We start from the raw sequence: 18,932 nt of genomic DNA on the forward strand, positions 1-18,932 counted from the left end.
CCAGGGTTATTGCTGGGGCTCTGCACTATGAATCCACTGCTCCTGGAGGCTATTTTCCCCCTTTTGTTGCTCTTGTTTATCATTGTTGTTATTGATGTTGTTGTTGTTGGATAGGACAGAGAGAACTGGAGAGAGGAGGGGAAGACAGAGAGGGGAGAGAAAGTCAGACACCTGCAGACCTGCTTCACCACTTGTGAAACGACCTCCCCCCCCCCAGCTGCAGGTGGGGAGCCGGGGGCTTGAACTGGGATCCTTCTGCCAGTCCTTGTGCTTTGTGCCACCTGTGCTTAACCCGCTGCACTACTGCCTGACCCCCCCGTAGAATTGTATTTTTAAAACTACAGTTACTGGATTGAGGAGACAGCATAATGAGTATGCAAATGACTCACGCCTCAGGCTCTGAGGGCCTATATTCAATTCCCAATACCACCCACCATAAGCTGGGGCTGAGCAGCACTGTGGTTTTTAAACTTAACAAAATTAAAGTAAAGCTACAGTTAGATTAATCCTTTATATTCTAAAGAGTCTGCTGAAATTGAGTCTAACATTAAGCTGAAATCATCAAGAAAATGTTACAAAAGAACAAAAGCCATCAGACTTCTAAAAAATCCAAACAAACTTTCCTCTCAGAGAAGCTACATACTTCTTTTACTGATGCTACTATAGTTGAGTGATTTCAGAAATCAAGCACAGAAACTGTGTACTTCTGGGGGGAAAGATATTTCCAGTGGAGTGTTTTTTATTTTTTGAGGGTAAGATTTCTCTCATGGAAGTCATCCCTTCACCTACTTCCTATTATACTTCCTTCACTATAAAAAAAAAATTAAAAAAATTCATCATAGGGAGTTGGGAAGTAGTGTAGCAGGTTAAGCGCACGTGGCGCAAAGCGCAGGGACCGGCGTAAGGATCCCAGTTCGAGCCCCGGCTCCCCATCTGCAGGGGAGTCGCTTCATAGGCGGTGAAGCAGGTCTGCAGGTGTCTATCTTTCTCTCCCCCTCTCTGTCTTCCCCTCCTCTCTCCATATCTCTCTGTCCTATCTAGCAATGACGATATCAGTAACAACAACAATAAAAAAACAACAAGGGCAACCAAAGGGAAAATAAATATAATAAAGTCATAAAATATTTTTAATCAAGTCTGAATAAACAAAAGCCATGTAAGTTCATCTCATCAGACTAACTTTTGATGACTTAAATGGATTCTTCAGGCTATTTTCTTTTTTTTTCTTTCTTCTTTTTTTAACCAGAGAACTGCTGAGCTCTGGTTTATGGTGGTGCAGGGGACTGAACTTGGAGCCCCAGGCATCAGAGTCTCTTTACATAACCACTATGCTATCTATCCCTGGTCCTCTTCACGTTTTATTCAGTGAGGTGCTTCACAAATAAATATTCTACATTTACTTGGAAGCATAACAATCTTAACTGCATAACAAATCTCATTTGTAGGGGTTGGGTGGTGAAGCACCTAGTAGGTTGTACACATCATCATGTGCAAGGACCTGGCTGGGTTCAAGCTAGTCCCCGGGTCCCCACTTGCAGGGGGAGAGTTTTACAAGTGGTGCAGCAGTGCTGCAGGTGTCTCCTGTCTGAACCCAGAAAAAGAGAGAGAGAGAGAAAGAGAGAGAGAGAGAGAGGAGGGTAGGGGAAGGGAGGGGAGGGGAGGGAAAAAAAAAAGGCCACTGGGAAATAATGGAGTTGTGCAGGCATCAACAATAACTCTGGTGACAAAAATCTTTTTTTTTTAATCTCAGATAATTAAAGAAATAATAGTCAACCCGTATTTGTATCCTTGGGAGACCCACTGAGGTTACCAATGGAGGGAATGGGGACACAGAACTCTGGTGGTGGCAACAGTATGGAATTAAAACTCTTATAATTTTGTAAATCAATATTAAATCACCAGTAAAAAAATTTTTTTTTGGCATAGTCAAAAATAAAAACCCCTCTCATTTGTATGGAATACAAGTCAGGAACTGCTGAAGAGACAATTGCTTTATTGAATGCTAATGTTACTGAAACTTCTCTCAGTTGCTTTTAACTTTCAATTTTTGTAACTAAAAACCTCCCCTTTTTCAGTTAAACATGATGATCCTTCAGATGAATGGGAAAATGTTACAGCTCACCTACTAAGTCAATTATGCATTCGAGGGGTAGAGCAAAACAACTCCATGGTTTTGATTAAGATTTTACAAAAGCAGGGCCAGGTGGTGGCACACCTGATTAAGTGCACACATAACAGTGCACAAGGACCCAAGTTCAAGCCCCTGGTCCTCACCTGCAGGGGGATAGCTTCACACCTGGTGAAGCAGGGCTGCAGTTGTCTCTTTCTCTCCCTATCTCCCCTCCCCTCTTAATTTCTCTGTTGATATCCAATAATACATAAATAATTTTTTAAAAAGTCTACAGTAGTTCAGGAGGTGGCACAATGGATAAAGCACTGGACTCTCAAGCAGGAGGTCCCAAGTTCAACCCCTGGCAGAACATGTACCAGTGATGTCTGGCTCTCTCTCCTCCTATCTTTCTCATTAATAAATAAATAAAATCTTAAAAAGTCTACAAAAAGCAACCAAGCAATAAGAAGAAAGTCAGACCTCACAGATGGAGAATATTCACATATATATATATATATATATATATACATATTCATATATATTCATCATGGACAGATGCATTGATTTTGAGTCAACACTAGTGAATCCCAACTTTTTTTTTTTTTTGCCTCCATGATTATCGCTGGGATCGGTGCCTGCACTGTGAATAGCTCCTAGAGGCTTTTTCCCCCCCTTTTGTTGCCCTTATTGTTTATCAGTGCTGTTATTATTTTGTTGTTAGTATTATAGTTGTTTGATAGGATAGAGAGAAATTGAGAGAGAAGGGGAAGAGAGAGATAAGATACCTGCAGACCTGCTTCACCACCCATCAAGCAACCCCTCCTTCCCACCAAAGGTGGGGAGCCGGGGGCTCCAACTGGGATCCTTATGCTGTTCCTTGCACTTCACACCATGTGCGTTTAACCTGCTGCACCACAGCCCAGCGCCCGTGAATCCAACTCTTCAACCTCAGTAGTTGGTATTTGTTTACGGTAGTTTAATTTTTATTTTCTGGAGTATTACTACACAGATTTATACATGTTTAAAAAAATATACAGAAGCTTTATTGTAATGTGTAACTCTACATAAAGGGGAAAAAGAATCAATGGCATCAAAATAACCTCCTTTAACATTTGATTTGAGAAACAGCAGAAAACATTCTTAGTTGTTAACAAAATGAATTAATGCAGTCTTTCTATAAACACATTCTCTCTCTCTCTCGACCTTGAGGGAAAAAAAAACTGAAAGTCTGATGGATTCATTCAATCTAGGCATTTATCAGCATAAATACAGAATTCAATTTCAAATGAAGAGGATGAACAATAGTCCTCAGGAGTAAAAAGTAGTTAACGTGAAATTAGTAAAAAACAATATCAAGTGATTTGTTTCTAAAGTGACAGTGCAATATGGTAAAGCACAGGCCTTGCCGTTTACATGGGAGAATTATACAGAAGCACCTACAGATATATATATATATATTTAATATTTATTTATTCCCTTTTGTTGCCCTTGTTTTATTGTTGTAGTTATTATTGTTGTCGCCCTCGTTGGATAGGACAGAGAGAAATGGAGAGAGGAGGGGAAGACAGAGAGGGGGAGAGAAAGACACCTGCAGACCTGCCTCACTGCTTGTGAAACAACTCCCCTGCAGGTGGGGAGCCAGGGGCTTGAACTGGGATCCTTATGCCGGTCCTTGTGCTTTGTGGCACCTGCACTTAACCCACTGCGCTACCGACTGCCTGACTCCCCCAGGTATTTCTGAATTCATCTTTCTTTCTCTTTTTTTCTTAAGAATTTCAGACTTGTAGCTGTATCTTATATTATTTTTGGTAGGTACTATTAACAGTCAAGGTTCAACCCTTGAATATTTCATTTCTTTAGTAGTTCACATCTCCAAGAATGTGTTTTTCAGTAAGAGACTGCATATGTGGACTCCGTTGTTTATCCTCTCCTAACGTTGTCGGGTCCTGCAAGGTGATGCTTCTGGCCCTGCCTTGTGTCACTACCAGCACAGGTTTACCTTTACTCTCCTGTGGGCAGCGAAGGCACCAGGGTTCTCTGTCAGCTGGCTACTGCTCAGTGAAAGCCAGAAATGGAAACGCAAGGCCTTCACCCTCCTAAAGTCACAAAGGTGGAATTGTAAAACACACACACACACACACAACACATTTTCAATTGTCTCAGAATCAGCAACATCAAGATCCCCTTCCCCACAAAAGGATAAATAGAACATATATACAAGTAGCCGTACCCAGTGAGTGTTGAGATACAAAAAGTCCACAGTGGGTGAGACACAGACACCTGATTCTGACCCACTCTCCATCTCCAGCCCAGCGTGACCAGCCCATTGAGTGCCTGAGAGCTGTTTTGGGGAATGACTAAAATGCCCTTGCGGCTATATGAGAGAACACAGGTTCAGACTCAGCAATGACTTAGCTTGCCCAAAACTTAGTATCAAAGATGAAATGTTGCCTTTTACAGCAAAGTGGAGGAAACCTGAGGGGACTATGCAAAGTGAAATGAATGAGGAGAAAGATGAACCCTGGGTGGTTTTGCCTAGGTGGGCAAAAGGAAAGACAAAGCAAAACGAATGACAATACTGAGGTTACCTGAGGGGAGATGAATGACAGAGTGAGTGAGGAGGGGGATTTAGAGGTTGAGAGGTGTTCAACTGTTTTGCTTTTTGAAAAAAAAAGTCTGCTTCATGAAAAATCTGGACCCTTTTACAATTTTTTCTATTTTGGGGGGCATATATGCCCAGCAAGTGCTGGCCTGGTAATGTGGCTTCTTTTTTTTTTTTTTTTTTTAAATATTTATTTATTTATTCCCTTTTGTTGCCCTTGTTGTTTTATTGTTGTAGTTATTGTTGTTACTGATATCATCATTGATGGACAGGACAGAGAGAAATGGAGAGAGGAGTGGAAGGCAGACAGAGGGAGAGAAAGACACCTGCAGACCTGCTTCACCGCCAATGAAGCAACTCCCCTGCAGGTGGGGAGTCAGGGGCTCGAACCAGGATCCTTATGCCGGTCCTTGTGCTTTGCGCTACCTGCGCTTAACCCGCTGCACTACCTCCTGACTCCCAATGTGGCTTCTTATACCACTGTGCCAACAGCCTTGACGGCCACTCAATGAGGACTGTTGGAGCTCCCCAGGAACAAACCATAGGGCTGTGTGAACACAAGTCACATTCCTCTCTGCATTGGCCACTTTGAGCCAGATGATCGCCTGGCAGGGAACTACTCAAGATTCTAAGACGCAGCTAAAGGGGAGCCTGGGAAGGCCTCCAAGAGAGGTTCCAGGATACACTGCAAATACAAAGATGAATACTTTAATAATCTAATATTTATAAAGTATATAGGGGCCATTGCATCATGCTGGTTAAACCAGTGAGAGCTGAAGAATCAAGAGAAGCTTCAAAATCTTGGCTTCAGCTGATGTATAGAAATATTTTCAAATTAAGCTTCAATGAACTATACCAGAGGGGATTCAACAGGACAGGACATGCTGTACTGTTGATCTTTCTCTGTTTTTAGCAGCAGTATATATATAGTTTACTAAAATGTCTGCTTTTAATGACTCAAAGATTTTTCATGTTTACAGATGTTCTATAGAACTTCCAAAAATTGCAAACTAATTAAGTCTTATGTAAAAAAAACAAAACCAAAAACCCTAAAGTTTTCAGCAGTTTCTACAGTGGTGTTCTTAGGTATGAGAAAGCAGCAGTATTTTTTACTGATGATGAACTCAAATTAATCTCCTTAGAGTTTCGGTTAAAAAAAAAAAAAGAGAGAAGCATTTTCTGAGAAATAAATCCTGATTATGTACACTGAGCAAAGCCAGGGTGATGGCAAACAGAAGACAGAATGATAACAATAAATGTTGGGTTCAAGATAAACCAGTTACACCAAAGAACAGATTTCAGTGTATTTTCGGATTCCCCTCGTCAGAGAATCCTGTAATCAGCATCATCCTTCTCAAAGTCTTTTTGTCTGAACTTGAGAATAACAGCAACTCTCAGGTCTTCTTTATTATTTCCTCTGGTTCAACTTCTGCTGGCTATGAGACATGTCCTTTTTGCATGAGATGAACAAAAAAATATCAACGTGCAGCTTCATTCGGATGCAATGAACTCAGCTAGGTCCTTTGGTATCCTCTTAACTCAAAGTGCAATTAAGGGCTTCTTGGAGGACTACTATACGTTTCTGAGAAGGCAGTCAAGGGGCGTACAGAAAGATGAAAAATTTTTTTTTTCTACTTTTCTAGGTTTCCAAAACAATTGAGAAAAAAAATCAACACCTAGAGAAAATGGAGGCATCAGTTCATCAGCACCGACTCTAGAGATACTCAGGTCTCTGGTGTCCTGCCACCCTGCGCTGGTGAACCCATTCTGCTCTCCCTCCCGGGAAGAATTTGTTGACTCTGGTTCACACCTTGAAGGCAAAGGGAAACGTAAAACTCAGTTCATTACTTGATTTTCCATTGAAGATTCATCCAAAAACATGTTTTAAAAGGAATTTCAACAATTGGGGACCACTTTTAACATTTCTCACAGAAGGTCTATAGGTTTCAGGCTGCTCCAACATCTGCTAAAGCAGGGAGCACAAAATCTCACTCCGTTACTAATGCGTCTCCAGCTACTAGTCTTGAAGCCGCACTGAGTCACAGCCCAACAGTTTGTATGTAAAGGATGCTAGAGGGGTAGCTGAACCATGTCACGGAGGTCCTACAGGATCCTGGGTGTCCTTCTTGCTTGTCAGAGGTGAATTCACAGCTGGGGACCAGAATGCGGGTCACATACAGTCAACCACGTTGCCGGAGCTGTGGCCCACGTCTCGGATCTGGCTGGTGAGGCAGGCGCACACAGCTACTCCCGCGCCCGCTCTACAGTGAGACACGGAGCCCACCAGCTCCCACCTGAGGGGGCAGCGGAGGGAGAACATTAGTATGAATGAAAGGCCAGTTGGGGCTGGATGGTGGCACTCCTGGTTGAGCAAACACATTACCAGGCTCAAGGACGTGGGTTAGAACTCCCAGTCCTCACCTGCAGGCATCTCTCTCCTTTCTCAATTTTTCCTTGTCCTCAAAATAAATAAATAAACAATAACTAATCAAGGGCAGTTTACTTTATTCACATGCTAGCTTAAGACAAAAACTGCCTGTGATGGAAATGGTCTGGAAATCAGAAAGCTTCCTCTGGGAGACTAAATAAATACACCAAAGGTTTTATATCTGTGATTGCCTCTAGTAGCATTTTTTTTCCCCAGCTCTGGCTTATGGTTGTGTGTGTGACTGAACTTGGGACTTCGGAGCTTCAGGCACAAGAGTCTCTTTGTATTACTACCATTATGCTATCTACCCCTGCTCTGGCATTAAAATTTTTTTTTTTTTAATTTTACTGGATCAATACAGAAATTGAGAGGGAAGGGGGAACTAGAGAGGGAGAGAGAAGGAAAGACACCTGCAGCCCTGTTTCACTACTATAGGTGGGGATGGGGGCTTGAACCTGGGACCTTGCACATGGTAATGTGTGGTGCTCAACCAATGCAACACTGCCCAGTACCCCCTAGCAGCACTTCAGCGGCGCAGAGGGATGTGTTACTGGGAGATCCCGGGGAAGCACAGGGAAAGGAGGGAAGGACCTGTTCAGCACGGGGTCGAATGCTTCCACAGTGTTGAGGTAGGCGTTGCCGTTGTGACCGCCCACTGCGAAGATTTTACCCATCACGGTGGCGATTCCCACACCGCCCCTGGGGGTGGTGAGTGCTGCCACATAATCCCACTTGTTGCTTCGGGGGTCGTATCGTTCCACTGAACTCAGTGGAGAATTATCATCGAATCCACCTGCACAGATAAAGATCAGAAAAACAAGGAATGGGGGAAGACAGCACAATGGTTCCAGAATCCTAGGTTCAATCCCCACCCAGCACCACCACAAACCGGAGCTGAGCAGTGCTCTGGTAAAAACAAAACAAAACAAACAAACAAACAAACAAAAATACTCTACTGTCCTCAAAACATCTGAGGAAAAATCTTCTCCATCAACACTGATCTATTACTACCACCAACTCCTAGTAGACATTTCCTACAATTCAGGCTGGTCTAAGTAGTATTTGAGGGGGGCTGGGAAATGACTCGGTGGACATGCGTGAGGTCCTGGGCTTGATAGCTGGCACCACAAGGAAGCGCCCTGGACAGCGCTCAGGGAACTCCATGGATGGTGGAGCAATGCTCCGCTGTTCCTCTCCCCCGTTATCACCGCCCACCGCTTAAATAGAGAATAAAAACTGGAACAGGGAAGTCATTTGATGGTTATCACCTGGGAGAGCACAGACTTTACCATGTGTGAGGTCTCAGGTGCAAGTCCCCAGCCATCACTTGGGAGTGCAGAAGCTCATGAGCGTGGAGTGGTGATGTGGTGGTTCCCTCTCCCTCCCCCTCTTCTTCTAAAATTAATTAATTAATTAGTTAATTAATTAATTAAAATAAAACTTGCCAGGAGCAGTGGAATAGAGTAAGCACAGGGCACCAGTGAAAACCCTAGTGTGGGGGGAAAAAAAGGAGAAACCAAGAATCTGGGTACCCTCCCTTAGAGTTCAAGACTATCTCCTATTATTCAAATGCATAGTAAATTTTGAGAAAGCAGTTCCCTGTGTCTCCTGGAGTCTATAATTCAGTATGTCAAAAGCAATTGTTGCTGGGTGTCCTCCGGTCAGTGGAGAGGCGGCAGCAACACGGGGAACTGGGAACCAGTGGTGAGGGTGAGGCATGGAGGAAAGGACCAGCCTCCGGGAGTGCTTCAGAGAGACAGTTCGTTTATTGTTCATACACAGGGTTAGATATACTGATCACCATCCAATAGGAACCAATGAGGAAAGTGTGTGACACTCACGCCATGTTAATTACCCCCAGGTGCACCTCATTCATGCTCTTAGATTATACCTGGTTTCTCATATCCAGCTCGGGCTCGAAGGCAAGTTACCAGCCTATAAGGACCCAAGTTATGGCCCTATAAAGGGAGGTCACATATCGGTCATGCACAAGAAATGGGAACCTTTAGGGTATGTTGTGTAAGAAGGTGGCTCCTTGCCCCTGAGCTCGTGCCATCTCAGCCTACAGAAGTGACAGGCCGGGAGTCAGGCTGTAGCACAGCGGGTTAAGTGCACGTGGTGCCAAGCGTACGGACCGGCATAAGGAGCCCGGTTCGAGCCCCCAGCTCCCCACCTGCAGGGGTGTCGCTTCACAGGCAGTGAAGCAGGTCTGCAGGTGTCTATCTTTCTCTCCCCGTCTTCCCCTTCTCTCTCCATTTCTCTCTGTCCTATCCAACAACGACGACATCAGTAACAACAACAATAATAACTAAAACAATAAAAAACAATAAGGGCAACAAAAGGGAAAATAAATAAATAAATATTAAAAAAAAAAAAAAGTGATAGGCCTCAGGGCCAGGTGGTGGTGCACCTGGTTGAGTGCACATAGTACAACGCACAAGGACCCAGGTTCCAGCCCCTGGCCTCCACCTGCAGGGGGAAAGCTTCATAAGTGGTGAAGCAGTGCTGCATGTGTCTCTCTGTCTCTCCCCTTCTCTATTTCCCCCCTCTTGATTTCTGACTATTTCTATAAAACAAATAAATAAAAAAATTAAAAAAATCTTTAAAAAAAAAGAATTAAAAAAAAAAAAGAAGTGATAGGCCTCTACCCAGGCTGGGGGATCTGTACCTCCCACAAGCAATAAAGATGTTAACAGCTATTATGTATATGAAGTGTGCGTTGTTTTGCTTAGTCAGCACAATTCCCTTAAAATGAAGATGGGGGACATACTTCTTAGATCTTTATTTATTTCGGTGAAGTATACTGCATTTGTGCTCTTATACTATCTATGTGTATTACTTAAATGTAAAGTACTTAATGCTTTTGACATATTTTCACTCCTGTTTAAGATAAGGAAGTAGAGGTCTTCAAATGAAAGGTGAAAATATAAATTAAAAACTCTGAGGGACCGAGTGGTGGCACACCTGGTTGAGCACAAGGACCTGGGTTCAAGCCCCCAGTCTCCACCTGCAGGGGGAAAGCTTCACAAGTGGTGAAGTAGGGCTGCAGATGTCTCTCTGTCTCTCTCCCTCTCTCTCTCTTTAAAAACTTTTTTATTGGGAGTCGGGCGGTAGCGCAGCGGGTTAAGCACAGGTGGCTCAAAGCATAAGGACCGGAGTAAGGATCCCGGTTCGAGTCACGGGCTCCCCACCTGCAGGGGAGTCGCTTCACAGGCGGTGACGCAGGTCTGCAGGTGTCTGTCTATCTCTCCCCCTGTCTTCCCCTTCTTTCTCCATTTCTCTGTCCTATCCAGCAACAACAACATCAACAATAACTACAATAATAAAACAACAGGTCAACAAAAGGGGATAAATATAAAAAAAATTTAAAAAACCTTTTTTTATTATCTTTATTTATTTATTGGATAGAGATAGCCAGAAATTGAGAGGGAAGGGGGAGATAGAGAGCAAGAGAGACAGAGAGACACCTGCAACACTACTTGCAACCTCTCGTGAAGTTTTCCCCCTGCAGGTGGGGACCGGAGGCTCGAGCCTGCGCCCTTGCTCACTGTAACGTGTGCTTAGCCAGGTGCGTCAGCACTGGGGCCCTCTCTCTTCCTCTCTATGTCCCCCTTCCCTCTTGATTTCTGGCTGTCTCTATCCAATAAAAAACAAAAATAAAAAAGATCAATCAATTGTATACATTACAAAATGAAGACCCTAAAAAAATAAAACCTCTGATGTGAACCTTAAGAATCCAAAAGCAAATCCCTTGTTTACTTATGGGGGAGACAGAATAATGGGTATGCAAAGAGACCCTCAAGGCTGAGGCTCCAAGACCTTAGGTTCAACCCCCTGCACCGGCATAAACTAGCATTGAACAGCACTCTGGGGTGGGGGTGGGGTGGCTATTTGTTTATTTACTGGATACAGACAAAGTAATTTAAAAGGAAAGGGGGGGATGGAGGGAGGGAGAAAGACACCTGCAGCACTACTCCACTGCTCATCTAGTTTCCCCCTCTGTATGTGGGTACCAGGGGCTTGAACCCAGGTCCTAGAGCACTGTAACATAAGCATTCAGCCAGGTCTACCACTACCCAGTCCCTCAAAAACAAATCTAGGTTGCTTCTTTGGATAAAGTGCTTACTTTGTCATGGGCATGACTCAGGTTTGAGCTCGACCCCCACCACCCACACTGGAGGGAAGCTTCTGTGCCATGGTGTCCTTCTCTTTGTCTATCACTGACTGTCTATCTGGGAAAGTCAGCCTGGAACAGTGAAGCCCCAGGGACAACAGGAAAAAAAAAAAAAGAAGTAAATAAGTAAATCCTATGACCGATTCTACTTGAGCCTAAGTGTTTCATAACTCTCATTACTGTGCTGTTCTAGGACACTGTCGATGGATAGATAGCCTGTCATCAACAGAAATGCCGTCCACTTACCGACAACGTACAAACAACCATGGAGCTCACTAACGCCATTGCCCGCTCGCCGCTGGCCCATTTCCTTCACTTCTATCCACTTATCCAGGTGCGGATCATACCTCTCTACACTGGATAAAGAGGCCACTCCGTCATTGCCACCTACTGCGTAAACATGGTTCTATGTGAAGGAAGAATAGAAAGAGATGGCGTTAGGTTTCCAGCAGATTTATCCAGCATCCTAGCTGTAGACCAGAACGTCCAGGAGCAAGTGTGTCTGGTGCATGGCAGGTGTCTGACCTGTTTCCTTACTGAGAAACGGATATGCCTGGTCTTTGTCTGGTGAGGGGTGTGATGCAACCAGCAGGCTGAGCTTAACTTACTACAAGAGACACAGAGCCGACTCCTCCCCGGGGGGTGTTCATTGGGGCTACAGTGCTCCACTGATCAGACTCGATGTCGTATCTCTCCACGTCATTGAAGCACGTGTTGTCGTCTAATCCTCCAATTGCGTAAATGGGGCCTCCCAAGGAGGCTAAGGCAATGCCTCGCCTGCAGAGGTGATTAAACAGACTTTAGCATCATTTCAGAAAAAAAAAAGGTGCTAATGAGACTCATTTTTATTTATTTACTTATTATTGGACAGGGAGAAACTGAGAGGGGCAGCAGAGAGAGAGAGGGAGAGAGACAGAGAGACACCTGCAGCCCTATTTCACCACTTGTGAAGCTTGAACGTGTGTCCTTGGGCACTGTGATGTGTGCACTCAACCAGGTATGCCACCTCCTGGCCCTTGAAGCTCATTTATCATGTTAAACTTCAGTGTGTTTTCTTCCCATCATTTTTTTTTCTCCCCTGAGTAGATGGCTAGTTGTGCCTTTCAAAGTGAGTTGTATGTCCACTGGAGTTTATCATGCATGTCCCCCCTCCCCCCGCAGGTGACTTGAAACTCAACTGAAATGATTAAGTTCAGCAAAATACTAGGGCCGAGGAGACAGTATAATAGTTCTGCAAAAAGACTTTCATGTCTGAGGCAACAAGATCCCAGGTTCAATCCCCAGCACCACTATAAGCCAGAGCTGAGCAGTGCTCTGGTAAATAACAAGAAAAAATGTTAAAAAATACTATACTTTAGAGTCCAAAACACTCAGTAAAACACAGAGCTGCACACTTGAGAGACTAATGAGCTGGCAGAGATGGTTTGCTATGGCAGCCAGAATCAATTATTTCTAAATTCATGTGACTTCAGAGTGGGTAATACTGCAGAGTTGCATTTGTCTACGTAAAAGAACATCAATCTTTCTACTACAAGCTTTATATCACACTGCTTTACTTCCTAGGGCACTTGTCTCTCCTCACAAAGAGACTTAACCCACATTAAAAATGAGTTCTGGGGCCTGGGCGGTGGCACACTGGGTCAGGTGCACATAGTATGAAGTGCAAGGACAGGCACAAGGATCCCAGTTTAAGTCCCTGACTCCCCACCTGCAGGGGGATCGTTTTACAAGTGATGAAGAAGGTCTGCGGGTGTCTGTCTTTCTCCCTCCCTCTCTCCCTCCCCTTCCCCTCTCAATTTCTCTCTCTCCTATCCAACAACAACAGCAACAACAACAAACAATGGAAAAGATGGCTATGGTTGCAGTGGATTCACAGTGCAGGCCCACTGAGCCCCAGTGATAACCCTGGAGGAAAAAAAAAAAAAGAAAGGGAGTCGGGCGGTAGCGCAGTGGGTTAAGCGCACGTGGCGCCAAGAGCCGCCAGCCAAGCGCAAGGACCGGCATAAGGATCCCAGTTCGAGCCCCTGGCTCCCCACCTGCAGGTGAGTTGCTTCACAGGCGGTGAAACAGGTCTGCAGGTGTCTCTCTTTCTCTTCCCCTCTGTCTCCCCCTCCTCTCTCCATTTCTCTCTGTACTATACAACAACGATAACAGCAATAAGGACAACAACGATAAACAATAAGCGCAGCAAAAGGGAAAATAAATAAATATTAAAAAAAATTTTTTTTAAATGAGTTCCTGGGAGCAGGGTGGTGGCACATATGTTACAATGTGCAAGGACCTGGGTTTGAGCCCCTGGTCCCCCACCTGCAGGGGGAAAGCTTTGCGAGTGGGGAAGCAGTGCTGCAGGTGTCTCTGTCTCTCTTCCTCTCTAGCACCCCTTTCCTCTCTATTTCTTACTGTCTCTAGCCAATAAATAAAGGTAATAAAAAAGAGTTTTTTTTTAAATGGGCTCCTTATCATTGTTATGGAATAAACTGATTTCTTTTCAATGACACTACAACCATCAAAATCTGAACTGTGGCAGCAGGAACCCCACAAGGCCATGAGCAGAGTCATGTGACCGGCAGGGGCCACCCCACAACCTCTGTGAGCTTGCTGACAGCAGAGCTGGTGGACTCCATCCTGAGACCCACTCTCCATGGACAGACCCTGCAGCTGTGCTGACTTAGTAGGGGGCTGAGACATTTATCAAGGGAGCCTGCACCGTAGGCAAACATCTGCAGCCCTCCCCAGCCCACTCCTGATTGCCAGAAAGCAGGCTGTGTCCGTTCCTCCAGCAGGCACCCTATAGACCTGCACCACAGCAAGCACCCCTACCCTGACACACACTGCTCCTGAGCACCTTGATTTACCCTGCCCTGGGCTGCTCTCAGACCCAAGCACATGCCCACGGCAGCCTAATGCTCTCACTCAGGTCCACTCAAACTCAGTGCACTGGGGACATTATCAGGCATTCTTTAATAGGGGAACCAGGAACGACTTCATGGCACACAGAACAAGACCAAAGCAGCTACTGTCTCTTTGGTGATACTCCTTACTGGATTATTATCTGACTGAGCAAGGAAAACCAACAACTATTCTCACAGGAGCGTGGGCTCATTCACACCAGGTCTCAGTGTCAATCTCCTGGCTTCTTAACCATGCAGGGACAGTGAGATACCAGCTCTGCTGCCCCTGGGCCAAGCCTCCCAAGACAGGGTCTCAAGCAGCATCCTCACTTTCCTGGGGGGGGGGGGTGTGTGCCAGCAGCAAGTGCCCCATCTACCTGCTCCCCAGCTTCTGACAACCGGAAATACCTCTGCCCGCTGTTCCAGAGTCAGCAGACTCGCTTTCACTTGAGAACAGCTATAACTCTATAGTCTTTTCTGCTCAACTTTTCAAAACAATCTAAAAGCGTTCTCAAGATAAAGAAACCTGCACTCCGGTGATAAGTGAGAGCTATGGCACACGTTGTAGCTCAAAAACGTAACTCCATTTTCAATCCTCAAGAAACATAGAAAGTGTGGCCTAGAAGGTGGCGCAGTGGGTAAAGTGTTGGACCTTCAAGCTTGAGGTCCGGAGTTTGATCCCTGGCAGTGCATATGCCAGAGGGATACTCTGGTTCTCTTGTCCCCTCTCTCTTTCCAATAAATAATTAGACAAATAAACAAACAGATATTAAAAATGAAACCCACAGAAAGTTAGGCATGGTATTCTGCTGCTTAAGGACCCCCATTCAAACCCAAATCACATATGCTTTGGAGGGGTGTTCCAGCTTCTCTCTCCCTGGTTCTCAATATAACAATCTACGATTGAAATAAAGTTAAAAATATATCAAGTTAATAAACTGCATTAGACTCCCTAACAAAATATATTTTTAAAATATTTATTTATTCCCTTTTGTTGCCCTTGCTGTCTTACTGTTGTTGTTATTGATGTCGTTGCCACTGGATAGGACAGAGAGAAATGGAGAGAGGAGGGGAAGACAGAGAGGGGGAGAGAAAGACAGACACCTGCAGACCTGCTTCACCGCTTGTAAAGTGACCCTCCTGCAGGTGGGGAGCCAGGGGCTCGAACCGGGATCCTGATGCCGGTCCTTGCACTTCACACCACGCGCGCTTAACCCGTTGCGCTACTGCCCGACTCCCAACTAACAATTTTTTTTTTTAAAAGCAGAAGTCAGCTCTTTCAACCAGAGGAGGCTTCCTTTACTTTTCACCCACCAAATCAAAAGATATTTCCATGCTGATCTACCTCTTTGTGTTCATTGACGCCTTCATCATCCATCTATTAGTGAGGGGGTCAAACATCTCCATGCTACCTAGATGCTCGTTTCCATCATGTCCACCCACTGCGTACACTTTGCCTGTCAAACAGAGCGGTTATTTCACTTGGCTCCAATAAAATGACAGTGTTATTCATATCATCAGTAGCTTGTTCCTAGAGCGTAAGAAATTATTTTTCAATCACAGTTATTCACTATTCCATACAGTGTTGCTTTTAGTAACCAATGGAAAAATAAATGTAGATGTCCACCTAAGAAAATGCCTAGGACATGCAGGTCCATAGTGAAATGCTGAAACATTATCCCCCCCCCCCCCCCCCGCTTCCTAAATTTCCCAGCTTGTCCTAATCGAGTAAGTAAAACCACTAATCGGGGGCCAGGTGGTGGCTCACCTGGTTGAGTGCGCACATTATAGTGCACAAGGACCCGGGTTCGAGCCCTCAGTCTCCACCTGCAGGGGGAAAGCTTTGCGAGTAGAGAAGCAGTACTGCAGGTCTCTCTCTCTCCCTTTCTATCTCCCTCTCAATTTCTGGCTGTGTCTAGCCAATAAATAAAAATAATTAAAAAATGAAAACTTCAAAACCACTAATTGTGCTTTTAAAGAACATTTAACAAAATGAAAAATACTCTCAATGTAATAGTAAATAAATATTTTTATTTATTTATTTATTGGTAGAGACAGAGAAATCGAGAGGAGGGAGAGATAGGGAGGGTGAGAGACAGACACCTGCAGCCCTGCTTTATCACTTGTGAAGCTTCCCACCTGTAGGTGGGGACCAGGGGCTTGAACCTGGGTCCCTGAACACTGTAATGTGTGTGCTTAACCAGGTGCACCACTGCCTGGCCCTAAGATGTAAAAACTCATAATGCAGTATGATCAGCCCTTTTCTATATGAAATAAATGTACACACAGACAAATTAAAAAATTGCATACAAAATGTTGACTTGATTTCTGAGAGACCGAGTTACAAATGATTTTGATTTATTGTTATGATATGCCAGAGCCAGCGACACTGTCACCCTGTGCACAAGCTAGGGCCAAGTCCCACTTCCACCACATTGGAGGGAGCTACAGTGTTATACTGTTCCTGTCTCTCTCTGAAAAATGTCTGCCCAGAAAGGGGAAGCCCCAATGATGACCCTACAAAAAATACACATTTACATGTTTTCCTCAAAAAAGCATTTATGCCCTTTTTTTGCATTTATACTTTCATAGTCAGAAATAAAAACATACTTTGAAAAAGTTTCCTAATAGTTTACCTATGATTCTGCAATTACTTCTTTTTCTGGAGCCAGTAAAATAAGTACTTATTTCAATTATAACAATTAAATGGGAGGGGGTCGGGTAGTGGCACACTTGGTTGACTGAGCGCACGTTACAGTGTGCACGGACCTGGGTTCGAGCCCCCAGCACCCACCTGCAGGAGGAAAGCTTTGCAAGTGGTGAAGCAGTGTCTCTTTGTCTCTCTCCTTTCCCTTTTTTTAAAAGATTTTTTATATTTATTTATTCCCTTTTGTTGCCCTTGTTGTTTTATTATTGTTGTTGTTGTTATTAATGTCGTTGTTGTTAGATAGGACAGAGAGAAATCGAAAGAGGAGGGGAAGACAGAGGGGGGAGAGAAAGATAGACAGACACCTACAGACCAGCTTCACCACTTGTGAAGCAAACTTCCTGCAGGTGGAGAGCCGGGGGCTGGAACTGGGATCTTTACACCGGTCCTTGAGCTTGGTGCCACCTGCTTAACCCACTGCACTACTGGCTGACTCCCTCCCTTCCTCTATCTCTCCCTACCCTCTTGATTTCTGGCTGTCTCTGTCCAATAAATAAATAAATAAAGATAATTAAAAAACAATAAAATGGGCATAGAAATTAAATGACATATATTTGTTATCTGGGTTAAATCAACTTTTTCTTAGTTCTATTATTTGAAAATATTTTATTCCAACTATGTTTTTGCTTTACTCATCTTGCAGTTAAGCACCTATATGTGAGCTTGTACACTAGCTTTGGGCTTGTATAGCCCCAATATTTTACTGACCTACTGGGATTATAATCGAGCACTTTTGTTACCGAAAGAAATCAGCAAAGTTCAAATATTCAAAAAGAACCCTGTGATCGATCACCTAATGCAGTGTAAGCCAACAGTGGACCCACCTTCCACAGAGATCACACCCACGTGTCGCCTTCGACTATTCATTTCTGGTCCAAAGAACCAACTGTTCTTGCTGATGGAGTAGCACTCAATACTTCGGAACGGGTCCCCAGACCCTCCTCGGCCACCCACACAGAAGAGCACACCTACAGAGTGAGTCACAAAGCAGAGATCAAAACCACAGTGCCCTGATTTTCTTTTCTTAAGAAAAAAATTTTTAAAAAAATTGTTTTATATTTATTTTATTTATTCCCTTTGTTGCCCTTGTTGTTTTTATTGTTGTAGTTATTATTGTTGTTGTCATTGTTGGATAGGACAGAGAGAAATGGAGAGAGGAGGGGAAGACAGAGAGGAGGAGAGAAAGATAGACACCTGCAGACCTGCCTGTGAAGCGACTCCCCTGCAGGTGGGGAGCCGGGGCTCGAACCGGGATCCTTATGCCGGTCCTTGTGCTTTGCGCCACCTGTGCTTAACCCACTGTGCTACAGCCCGACTCCCTTTTTTAAGAAATTTTTAAATATTTATTCTTTTTTTTTTTTTTTTTGCCCTTGTTGTTTTATTGTTGTGGGGAGCCAGGGGTTTGAACCAGAATCCTTACATTGGTCCTTGTGCTTTGTGCCATGTGCGCTTAACCCACTGCACTACCGCCCAACTCCTGATTTTTTTTTTTAAATCAGTGTGGAAAACATTTTGGAAGTCTAAATTTTTATTAAAGGGGGAGAAAAACCTTTAGTTATTTGGGTGTGTATCATTTAATGACAGTATGTTACTTTAAATCTGTTTTTCTCTTAATTTTTATTTTTTTTTAATTAAAAATTTTTTTATATTTATTTTCCCTTTTTGTTGCCCTTGTTGTTTTTCTTTCTTTTTCACCAGAGCACTGCTCAGCGCTGGCTTACGGTAGTGTGGGGACTGAACCTGGGACTTGGGAGCCTCAGGCACGAGTCTCTTTGCATAACCATTATGCGACCTACCACCGCCCAATATCTGTTTTTTCTCTTATTTGAATTTTTCAAATCAGATACATCGACAATCTGTTAGCATCCCACAGTATGATTTATATTTTCATCCACTAAACAAAATCATTCCTGCTAAAGCCGAATCAGAATTATTGTTTTCATGGATGCTACTGTAGTATCTGAGCTGTTGAACACCATCTTTTTTGGAACTCAGTTTCTCTCTTGATAATTGCATCTGC

General features: G+C 44.0%; 1 protein-coding gene across 2 annotated transcripts in view; it reads right to left on the reverse strand.

Moving 5' to 3' along the window:
* Positions 1-3,130: 3,130 nt before the first annotated feature.
* Positions 3,131-18,932, reverse strand: part of KLHL8 (kelch like family member 8) — a 47,496-nt gene continuing 31,694 nt past the window's right edge. For both annotated transcript variants that reach the window (XM_007531370.3, XM_060187780.1), the window contains 6 exons: positions 17,737-17,880; positions 15,551-15,662; positions 11,923-12,091; positions 11,561-11,720; positions 7,732-7,933; positions 3,131-7,006 (listed from right to left, as the gene is read on the reverse strand). In XM_007531370.3, the coding sequence (XP_007531432.2) occupies positions 6,883-7,006; positions 7,732-7,933; positions 11,561-11,720; positions 11,923-12,091; positions 15,551-15,662; positions 17,737-17,880 (911 nt within the window). In that variant the 3' untranslated portion in view covers positions 3,131-6,882. The remainder of the gene's footprint in view (positions 7,007-7,731; positions 7,934-11,560; positions 11,721-11,922; positions 12,092-15,550; positions 15,663-17,736; positions 17,881-18,932) is intronic.

Source organism: Erinaceus europaeus, chromosome 3 (genome assembly GCF_950295315.1).
Source record: "Erinaceus europaeus chromosome 3, mEriEur2.1, whole genome shotgun sequence".
Classification (NCBI taxonomy): Eukaryota; Metazoa; Chordata; class Mammalia; order Eulipotyphla; family Erinaceidae; genus Erinaceus; species Erinaceus europaeus.